This window comes from Rhipicephalus microplus, chromosome 8, assembly GCF_043290135.1.
Source record: "Rhipicephalus microplus isolate Deutch F79 chromosome 8, USDA_Rmic, whole genome shotgun sequence".
NCBI classification, from domain to species: Eukaryota; Metazoa; Arthropoda; class Arachnida; order Ixodida; family Ixodidae; genus Rhipicephalus; species Rhipicephalus microplus.
This window is the reverse complement of record NC_134707.1, coordinates 41241568-41252707: the sequence shown is the minus strand read 5'-3', so window position 1 is coordinate 41252707 and position 11140 is coordinate 41241568. Positions and strand designations below refer to the sequence as shown.

General features: G+C 47.0%; 1 protein-coding gene across 1 annotated transcript; it reads right to left on the bottom strand.

Annotated features, from left to right (window-relative positions):
• Window positions 1–1931: 1931 nt before the first annotated feature.
• LOC142768967 (uncharacterized) lies at window positions 1932–7375 on the bottom strand. Its single transcript, XM_075871632.1, has 2 exons — window positions 7281–7375; window positions 1932–7197 (listed from the first exon to the last, which is right to left on the bottom strand). Exon 2 carries the CDS (start codon window positions 7156–7158, stop codon window positions 5500–5502), a length of 1659 nt encoding a protein of 552 aa, XP_075727747.1. The 5' UTR covers window positions 7159–7197; window positions 7281–7375; the 3' UTR covers window positions 1932–5499.
• Window positions 7376–11140: the final 3765 nt, after the last annotated feature.

Here is an 11140-nt window from a genome sequence, read left to right as displayed (position 1 = left end):
CTTCTGAAGCCGGCTATGCTTTCTGGTAGTAGTTTTTTCATGTCTTGCCACCATGATCATTTTTTCCATCACTTTTGAAAAACAACTTGTCAAACTAACCGGCCTAAACGAGTCCAACTGCATAGGGCTCTTCCCTAGCTTTAGCAATGGTACTACTTTTGATATCTTCCAACTTTCCGGAACTTTTTCTTCTTGCCAACTTTTATTATAGATGTCCAACGGGTGTAATTTTCCTTTCTTGCACAAATTAGCAAGAGCAGTGTATGTAACTCCATCTGTTCCTGGTGAACTTGTTCGTTTTACTGAAGACAGCACATATTGGAGCTCCTCTGGTGTGAAGCAGTCATCCAGATCTGATGAACTGATCGCAGAGAACTTTGTTACAACCGCCGAAGCTGATTCTGCTGAGGATTTATATTCGCTAGTTTGGGTGGTCTCTCCATTTCTCAGTATAAGATCGCAAAATTCTTCGGCAATCACACGTTCGCTAACTCCTCGAGACAGCGCTAGAGCCTGTAGTGGTCTCGAGTGAACTACTGGCTGTCGGAGGGCGCGTACCATGTTCCACAGTTGAGGCGCCGAGGTAAATGGAGAAAGTGAGGCACATAAATCTTGCCACCTTTTGGTTGAAAGCTTCTGCAGTTGGTTATGCATTGCAGAATGCACTTTCTGTGCAACCTTGAAATCTTCTAAATTACCCGACCTGCGATATCTTCTTTCAGATCGGCGTCGTATTGCCCGAAGCCTCTCATACTCAGCGTCAACACCCGAATACCCATCTGGAATGGGTACTGCACGAGTTGCTTTTGTTGGAAAATTTTTTATCTTCGATGCACACGTTTCCGCGTCACAACAAGGTTCAAGATTTTGTCTCAGTAGCAATCATTGCCTAATTTGGTTCAGTACCGGGAAAGGTGGGTGTTTTAGAGTAAAGTGCACGCCTTGGACTGGTGACGAAACGCTGGAATCACCAGTGGATCTAGTGTTCCGCCTAGTGAAGTTCTGCTACTAATGCCGAGATTTTGCTAGCGTTGCTAAGATTATGCGATGGAAAACCCGTAAAGGGGCGTTGTATCAAGCCGACGTTTCGACATGCGGACTTGTGTTCCTAAAGGCTAGAACAGAACCATACTTGTTTTGAGGAAGTCAATAGATCTAGCCGACGATAGATCTATCTATCTATCTATCTATCTATCTATCTATCTATCTATCTATCTATCTATCTATCTATCTATCTATCTAGGCCTCCACGTCTGTGCTCTCTCATTGTTGTCGTCTAAGTTGTTGTAAATAAGAATTCGCATGCTGACTCTTAATAAACTTTAGCTATTCATCCGTTCATTCATTTATAGCCTGTCACAACTTTATGAAGAAAATTATTAACGGGCCCTTTCTCTGAGTCGTGTAGGTTTTGTGGCAACTAACCACGTGCCACGGGCCATGGTATGTGGGTACGCACCACATGTGAATTGACAGTCTACATCAACACAGCAATGGCGAGGATAAACTTTTGAAGTGTTAACACCTAAGCATTAGAAAACCCATGTCCCAGAAAAACAATTCCGCCCGCACGAAGGGGAAGCGTTCTCTTCAACGTCAAGTGAAAGCCAAGTAAAGACGCCCTTCAGTGAATTCTTAACGCGCGATTTAACAGTTGTGCAGCGGGAACAGCCAATTTTCCCACCGCATGCTTTGCATACCGTCGATTCCCAGGTACGAAGGATCTGGCGATTTTTTTTTTCTACATGCAGACGCTACCTGCGTCGGCCTTATGAGACGAGAAAAGAGGAGAAGGGGGCGAGAGTTTTGCAGGTGTTGGTCTTCCTGGGCCGGCCCGAGACGTGGGCATACGCGTCTCTGAACGAGACGCGAGAATTCAGCACAGGTAGGTAGGTATAAACTTTATTTTCCTTTGTAAAGGAAAGGTGCAATGGAAGAGAGATGAGGAGAGATTGCTACGCTCGATAGTCCTCCGCAACCCTCTCTGCCCAACCCAGGATGGCCTCCTGGACGTCGGGTTTCAAGCTGCGCATGGCAGCCTCCCACTGCTCCTCATTACTAATTAGTTTTCGAAGGGACGGTGGAGGGGGGTGCTTAGGGCACCCCCACATGATATGATTAAGATTTGCTTTCTGTGCGGGGCAATATTTACAGGAGGAGGACGGGTAAAGAGAAGGGTACATGAGGTGAAGAATGTAAGGAGAAGGAAAGGTGTGAGTCTGCAGCTGTCGCCACAGTACTTCGCGCCTTCGTATGGATTTCGACGTTAGCGGCGGTAAGGATAAACGACCAAGGCGGTAGTGACTACAGATGTCGTGAAATGTTAAAAGGCGATCCCGCGCAGCAAACGGTGCCGTTGTCGAAACGGGGCCTGGCTCTTCCAGCGCCTGCGCCCGGAACGTAAATCCTCGGGCGCTGGCGTGAGCCGCCTCGTTACCGGCAAGGCCCGCGTGCGCGGGAGTCCATATTAAAGCCGTGTCTTGTTGCGGGGGATGGGCCAAAAGGAGGGAGAGGGCTGTTTTGGACACCCTACCCGCTCCAAAATTGTAGATGGCAGTTTTTGAATCACTAATAATAAGTGAATAATTTGGAACTGTAAGGGCCAGAGCTATGGCTGCTTCTTCCGCCTCCTCAGAAGAGGAAGCAGAAATAGAAGCAGCAGCAGATATCTGACCTAGCGAATTCACAACTGAGAGGGCGAAAAAAGGACGAGTACTGTATTCGGCAGCGTCAACGTAGAGCACTTCTTTAGAAGTAGAAAATCGTTTTTCGAGAGTTTTTGCACGCTGTCGTCGACGTTGCTCGTGGTGCACAGGGTGCATGTTTTTAGGGAGCGGCGGAATGAGTAGATTCTTGTGTATTTCACGCGGAATAGTGTGTTTGGCGTTAGTGGTTGGAGTTGGCCTGATACTGAGGGTATCGAGTATGTATCTTCCGGTCTGTGTGTTGGAAAGACGAGCATATTGTGAAGTTAAGTGTGCTTCAATAAGTTCAGTTAAGGTGTTCAATGTGCCTGTCTCCATGAGCCGTGCGGTGGACGTTCGAATGGGGACTCCGAGAGCGAATTTGTAGATTTTACGTAACAAAGTGTCTACGTTATTTTGTTCTCTTCTCAGAAGGAACAGATAAGGGAGAGAATAAGTCACTTTATTGAGGACGAAGGCTTGGATGAGGCGGAGGAGCTCTGCCTCTCGTAGCCCGCCATGCTTATTAGATATCCTGCCTATAAGGCGTAGAGTGTGGTCCACAGTTGTTTGAAGTGCTTTAATGGTGTGTGTGTTTAGTCGATTTCGTTGTATGTGTAGTCCAAGCACCCTGAGTCTGTCAACTTTAGGCACGGGTGTATTGTTCAGTGTTATTTGTATATCAGAGATGTGCTTTTCAGAGCCCCGATGGGCAGGAAGGAGGAGCAGTTCAGATTTAGTGGGTGAACAGGTCAGATTCATGTTACCCGCACAAACCACCACCCTGTCAGCAGCAGTCTGCAGAGTTTCCTGAATGTGACCATCGGAGCCGCCTGTCATCCAGAGGGTAATATCATCTGCATAAAGTGAAAATTTGAGATCTGATATGGATCTCAGCGTTCGAGCCAGCGGCATCATCGCGATGTTAAAAAGGAAAGGTGATAACACTGATCCTTGAGGTGTGCCGAAACTCCCCAAGGAGTAAGAACAAGAGTGTTCAGACCCAATGTAAATAGTTGCCGTACGGTTCGAAAGGAACGCAGATATGTAATCATGAATCTTTTTACCAACGCCTATAGCGCTCAGTTCACTCAATATGGCAGTGTGGCTGACGTTGTTAAAAGCCCCATGGAGATCGAGACTGAGAATTGCTTGAGTATCGAGGCTAGAGTTAGGGATAATGATGTCATGCTTCAGTCGAAGCATGACATCTTGACTGGAAAGGGATTTACGGAAGCCTATCATTTCGTGAGGGTATAAGTTGTGTTCTTCTATAAATTTGCTAAGGCGGTTGAGGATTACATGTTCAAGTGTTTTTCCGATGCATGAAGTGAGGGAAATCGGACGTAGGTTGGCTGTGTTTATGGGCTTACCAGGTTTTGGTATGAAAATAACTCTGGCGTCCTTCCACGCAGCCGGCAAGGTAGAAGTGTCGAAGCAGTGGTTAAAAAATTTAGTGAGGGCTATAATTGAGTTTTCATCTAAGTTGCGGAGAAGTTTATTATTGACGAGGTCAGGGCCTGGTGCAGATGAGGTGCGAAGGTTCGCAAGCGCGTGTCTAACCTCAGCCTCCGTTATGGGGCTACTGAGATCATCATTTGGTTGTCCGATATAGTCAGGTGCATCGTATCGATACGCGCTGGGTAGGTGTTTGTCGCGAAGATCATTAAAAAGAGTGTTTAAGTTACCTTTGTGCGAGTGAAGTAGTTTGTTAATGTGATGATTATTTGCGGTACGTGATATGGTAGGGTCTAATAAATGCCGCAGGAGCTGCCATGTCATCTTGCTGTCTAGGTGGCCATGCATGCTTTCGCATTTCTGGGTCCATTGTTGACAAGCAAGCTGTATGGCATAGTCCTGAATTTGCAAATCGAGTCTCGCAATTCTCAGTCTCAGTCGGCGATTATGTCGCCTCTTCTTCCAGCGTTTGAGGAGAGATTGCTTAGCTTCCCACATGTGAAGAAGTCGGGTGTCAACTATTGTAAAAGGCGTATCAGGTGGTAACATGGTGGTATGCGTTTTTGTGTCAGTGTGCAATTGCTGTACCCATTCCGAGATATCATCTATCTCAGTAGGCGCCGAGCAGTGACGGGCCTCGCGAAACTTGTTCCAGTTAATAAGGCTCAGGCGCTTGGGAGCTAAAGGTTTGTGTCGGAAGTGTATGGTAGTTTGAATAATGTAGTGGTCACTACCGAAGTTAATGTTCAGGTTGGTCCATGTGACAAAGTGAACGCGATGGCTGAGTGTAAGATCGGGAGATGTATCTTTAGCTACACTATTACCTAATCTAGTGGGCATGTCTATATTGTTGTGGAGGGTGAGGCGGTGATCCTGTATGTGAACCCACAAAGCCCTACCCTTGGGTGTAGAAACAGAGTGGCCCCATACTTGATTTGGTGCATTAAAATCACCAAGTATTAGGAGAGGGTGATGTTTCGCGGCCGCAATGGCTCGGGCAAAGAGAGTATTGAAGCGATGGTGTTTCGCCTGTGGCCTACTATAGACGTTTAATACGTATAAAGGCGATTCTTGAGTTTTACAAGGAAGGACCTCCAAAAAGTTGTGCTCCACATCGACGCCGTCGAAATTAGAGTGAGTTACCGTCAAATGTTTTTGCGTTAATATTGCAGTATCGGGAGAATTTAGAGATTTAGTTTGGTGTACACTGTAACCGGGAAAAGTTATGTTTCCGTGGGTCTCTTGTAGGGCAATGACTGCAGGGGGTTTGGGGCAGGAGGCCAAATATTGTTGAAGAGTCGCTTTCTTTTTGCGGAACCCCCTGCAGTTCCATTGCCATACTACAAAGTTCGAGCGATTAGGGTTTGCAGCCATTGTCGGGAGGGGGTGTAGGAGAGAAGGCGGGTACGGCTATATTTGGATTATTGGCCGTGACGGCCGCAATCCATGCAGTGGTCTGCTGCATTTGAGTTTGTACAAAATCTAGAAACTTGTCAAGTTTGTCATTTATGGCAGCTTGGCCCGTCTCCTGAGCTGTGAATCTGCTCTCTATGTGAGAAATCTTACTTTCAATGACGGCGAATTTCTTCTGTGTTTTATTTTCGAGGGCGTTTATCCTATCGTTAAGAGTTAGAACTGTGTCGCTGAGAGATTCTTCTTCGCGTGGTGTGGCAGGGGTTTTGCGCTTATTTGAGGGTGGCAGCTGGGAGGTGTCTCGAGGCATTGTAGTGTCCATGTCAGTAGGAGGAAGAGGTATCGTGGGTTCAACAGCAGGGGGCGATTGAGCAGGAATGAAAGATCGTGGTTCGGAATGCTGCGAAAGATTGCTAAGGGGCATTCGGGATTGTAGCTCGAGCTTTAACTTTTGAATTTCTGCCTTGAGGCTAGCGTTTTCAGCTAGAACTTTTTCTAGGCTAATGTTTTGAGATAAGGAGCAGTTAGAGGAAGCTGCCTGTGCCCAGCTTACCTTTAATGGGTTTGGCAGATGACTGGTGGAATGGGGGTTCGTTGACTGGGTCGGGAAGTCAAGTTCTTTGGGAGTCGAGTTTGGGCCCCGCCTCTTGCTCTTGCTGCGACCCCGCTGTGGGCCACGCTCTTGCGAGCGATTAAGGCTCGGTGTCCGGGATGATGGAACTTCTGAGGGCTTAGGTGTCTGGTATTTAGGTGTCTTAGTCTTGTAACGCTGTTTGCACAATGGGGAACCGGTGATGTGAGCTCCACCACACACGACACAGACGGGTTCACATTCATGGTCCATTGAGGAATCCTTCAGTCCGCACTTGTGACAGATTGCATCGGGAGTAGAGGGGCAGACATCCTGGCGATGTCCAATTTTTCGGCAACGGGTGCAGGCTTCCACCTTCAGTCGGAATGGGCGGCAGCGAAGCGTGCAGCCTTCGTAGTTGATGTAAAAAGGGACGTGCGTGCCACGGAAAACAACCAAGATGGTTTCGGTGGTGCTCAGTCGGCGAGCGGCCCCAATGGTCATGGCTGGATTACATCTTTGGAGGGTTGGAAGGATTTCCTCGTCAGCGTAATCCAGAGGGAGATGAAACCTTCCACGACAAGAATCTACAGGGTCGGCAACGTGGGTGACGACTTCGTAGGGGACTCCGTTGAACTTTAAGGTCCGGATGTTGTGGTATAAATCTGCTCGGTCCATGCTTGACGTACTCACGAGCACTGTGTGACTGGTGGGATTGACCCTGATTTGATCAGGGCTGCTGATGGGAAGTCCAACTGCTTTGAGAACGAGTTGTCGTAAGACACAGGGGTGCAACTTGGTACAGTCGAGACCCCCGCGTATCCGAAGAATCACCTTGTAGTCCGCATCGGGCAGTGGTGGAGGTTTAGGCTCCCATGAAGATGGTTTCTTCAGATCCGCTGCGCAGGTGTCAGCCGATGAACCAGTGGGACGAAGGTCAGCATGTAGAGCACGCCATGAGCGAGCGGCGTCGCCTCCAGCAGCGACGCCCGCTGCGACGCTGGCCGCGTCGCGCTGGGCGCCTCCACTCATACTAGGCCGGCGGTTAGGCCTAGCGCGGAAGCGGTCGAGCTGAACAATAAACAGTCAGCACTGTTCTCAAGGAGCATTATCACATCCCAACAAGGTGTCGAATGGGTGCCAGGTCCACTTACAGTTGGTGTGATGTGTGATCCAGGGTCCAAGGACCTGAAGAGGTGGTCATAACACGGTAAGTAGCCGGAGCCAAACGTACACACGTCAGCGTTTGATCGGGATCAAGACGCCATAATCAATTCAGCACAAGACACGAGACGTGGTCATGCGCAGTGGGGGTGTGGACGGTGCCACGGCCGACGCCGAAGCACGACATCGTGCGACAAAGAAATGCTCCGCATTTAAACCTCGACCGGCACAAAAGATGAAAATCACTGTTTAAGCCAGATTGGAACCCAGGTAACCTACGTGACAGTCAAGTGTCAAATCACAAAGCCACAACAGCGCTTGAAACTGCTTCATAGAGATATGTATGACAGGCGTCTTCTACGGAAGAGGGAGAGCGCGAACTTATTGAAAGCCGAGAGGTCCGCCTGAGCTTGTGGACATTGGCCTAAACTATCAATTGTGGTTTCAGTGTTGACTATAGTAACATAGTAATACAGACGACTACACGTAATAAATATTAACACTTATTTGCTCCTACAAATCAAAAGGCTAAAAACATCCGCAGCTCAACCCCGGAGGAATACGCCAACGGCCACTGCTGCCACGACGAATACGCGACTGAATACGCCAACGACGCATGTCATAGAACCGTAGCGTTCACTTATATAGTTTCCATTAGATTAACCTTTGTGCTCTAATCTTAACACCAATCTTACGTTGAACCATGAGCTACGTTTCAGGCGCCAGAAAAGTCGACGTGCTTTGCAAGGACTCAAATAACCCACAACTTACACATAGGTAGAGTGGTTAATAAAGTGCATGGTTGCTTGAGTCAGCTGGTACGGCATTATTCACACAAAAACTGCGCCAAAAACGGAGCACAAGGAAAAGAAAACAGGCAGCGGCGTTGCCTGACAATATTTAATTGCTGAAACTTGGCAATATATGCTTGATCAGTATCAGACAAGTATACGAAGAACGAGAAGCAACGATAAAAAAACCGTCAGGCCTGCGCTAAACGCGCAGTACTGTCCCTGCAAAAGTTAAAAGAGTGGCCTTTAAGAGCCTTTTTTAACACTTTCTGGGTAGCCGTTGCAGGCACACTTGTAGGATACCTACTACGCCATTAATCATTGTGTAGTAGGCAGGCATTAACTATGCCGTCCTTCTTGATTACATGGTGAAGCTTGGTGCCTACTGCACACTTGCAAGGAACTTTGTGCAATTTTTGTGTGCTGTGGCTGACGGCGATGACTCATGGCAGAAGCTTTTGTAATTCCCACCATTCCCCACTGCGTGTATGCGCCACAGTTAACAGGTGAACAATATCAAGGTCATGTAAAGGGCTGGAGCATCGAACGACCCATTCTTTACCCAATTCGCATTCTTTGACCCCTGGGTGTTCCTTTGCTGTTGTATACCGCTTTGTTACTCATAGTAACGCGATTTTTTTCTCGACTTCAAGCTGGCCTAAGGCAAGTTAGCGAACAAGTCTGAAGCACCAGCATGGGTCAGCAGTAGAATACTCGGCTATAGCACGCAGTGGACCCGAGTTCGAATTCCAATATGTCCTTGCTGTTTATTATTAAAGTTTTTTTTTTACTTCGTGTGATAGTGGTTACGGACAGCGGCGGCGGCGGACAACTACTGCATGCCACGCGTACTCCGTGTAGTGATCTCATAAAAGCTTGCGGCTGCATTTCCGATGGAGGCGGAAATGTTGTAGGCCCGTGTGCTCAGATTTGGGTGCACGTTAAAGAACCCCAGGTGGTCTAAATTTCCGGAGCCCTCCACTACGGCGTCTCTCATAATCATATAGTGGTTTTGGGACGTTAAACCCCACATATCAATCAATCAATCTCATAAAAGCTTTTCCTGTAAAGGAAAAAAACAAGAAAACACCTACTATTGCATAATCATCGTGATAGTGCACCACTGACATCACGTGTGCAAGCGTTCTGAAAACAAACTATTTCTGTGATAGAGCGATCGACGGTCTGCTGACACATACACCACTTATCCTTGCGATTTCAGCGGACTTATAATATTTCGCGTATATTTCATCCGGTCCCAATGACGCTTGATCACAGCACAATGCTGAAAGTTGGGGCAACAGCCGCAGTCTCTGCAATAAATTCCGTGGTCGCCTGATACCACTGAAAAGAGAACAAGCTCGGGAAATTCAGCGCTTCTTTTAGTTTCGAGGAACATGCACGCTCGTAGCGGTTTCCCGGCATCCCAAGATCTTGTTGAATGGAGTGAGATTCATGTGAATGATCATATTTGTTGGCTTTCACAGTTTTTTTGCTAATAAAAAAATTGACACCGCTGGAAAAACGTTTTTGGTTATATGTCTTTTTTAATTGTTATTTTGTGAATTTGAAATCCAATGAAGCGAGTGAAGTGGTTGACTTGAGTTCGTAGCGCTTGCCTCCGATGCTTCTTGCCCCTCGCTCAGTGATACTACAAGTTATGCCGCGCTCAGTTATCCCGCTCGATGGGCGTGCCAACTACGGGAAACATAAAGACAGCAAGTTTTGTCGGGCAGAGAATGGAAGCGACAGTAAGCTATGCCGAGCAAGTGAACCATGCATTCGACGGAGGTGGTTGAATTGGGCAAAGCATGTTTTTCGCGGCACTTCGGTGTGTTAACCTGGGGATTTTAGTTCCGCGAAGGTTTTTCAGGTGTCATAGTGGCAGTGGGTTAACACGAATAATAAGACTCATTATATTAGCAAGCATTGTATTTTACCGAAATATTTGAGTTAACACAGCTCTCTGCAAGCCTGACTAGACTGACAGAAGTGCAATGTCACTATAGTAATTGGTCAAGACGGCAGCTGAGCTGGTGTCGTGAAAATGCGCTTAGTGAAAGACTTGAATTTTCATGTTGGCTTGGCTACATAGTTTTTGCTTCCTTCATCTTCTACATGTAGTTCAAACGATGCCAAGAATCTATAAGCTCTTTTCTGTTCACAAAATTTATGCAGCCGTGGTTTGAAACCTCTGAGCCCTTACGTCTAATGCTGTCTCTGCAATACGTGTGATAGACTATATCGTTCTAGTAATCATTACAGGAAATGTCGCTGGAGCCAACGTTTTGACTAGTGAACTTTTCTTCCTCAAGCAATGGTGTTGCCCTGGCAAAGACAAGCAAACTTGCCGAAACGATGTTTCCAGTGACGTTGTCTCCTGGAAAGTTTCTGATCGCTTCAAGCCTCTCCGTGCCTGTGAACTTTAGTCTCGTTTGGTGCTAAGGTTCTGTAATAAAACTGTGTGCGCCGTCATAACAAGCGTGATGAAGTCAAACACGGCGTGTCCTACTCACGATTGTTTATAATTTTCGCATTGCTTCAGATATTGTGGGTTCATTGTTTGCTCATCATATATCAGCTGTAAGTTAAGGCTGATTTTATATATTGGCACTTTCTCACTACGTGAATGGCTCCTTTTTTATACAACATGTACAATAAGGAGTTCATTTTATTTGTGTCGATCGAGTTTCGTCCTTCTGATAAGTGACTTAGCTCTACTTCTGCCTCTTCAGAACACACAAACAAAATAAAAAAATGGTTAACACAATTTTACAAATGACCGCATCGCCCAAGCGACCAGTGGACCTGAAAGAAGGCACGAGCGCATTCTGCCTGCATGCGAAGTGGGAAAGGAGAGCTTCCGTGGCAACCTTCCTGCTCTGGGTTTCATCTTTTCCCCCTCTATTTGATGACCTCACCAGTGACGTTATGAAAGAAATGTTATGTTCGTGATTTAATTACAGTTACCGATGGTAAAAGCGACGCTGACACTAGGTGTCAGCACGCGTAGGCGAATGCATGGACGGTGTAGGGAGTTTCCGCACCTTGGAGATATC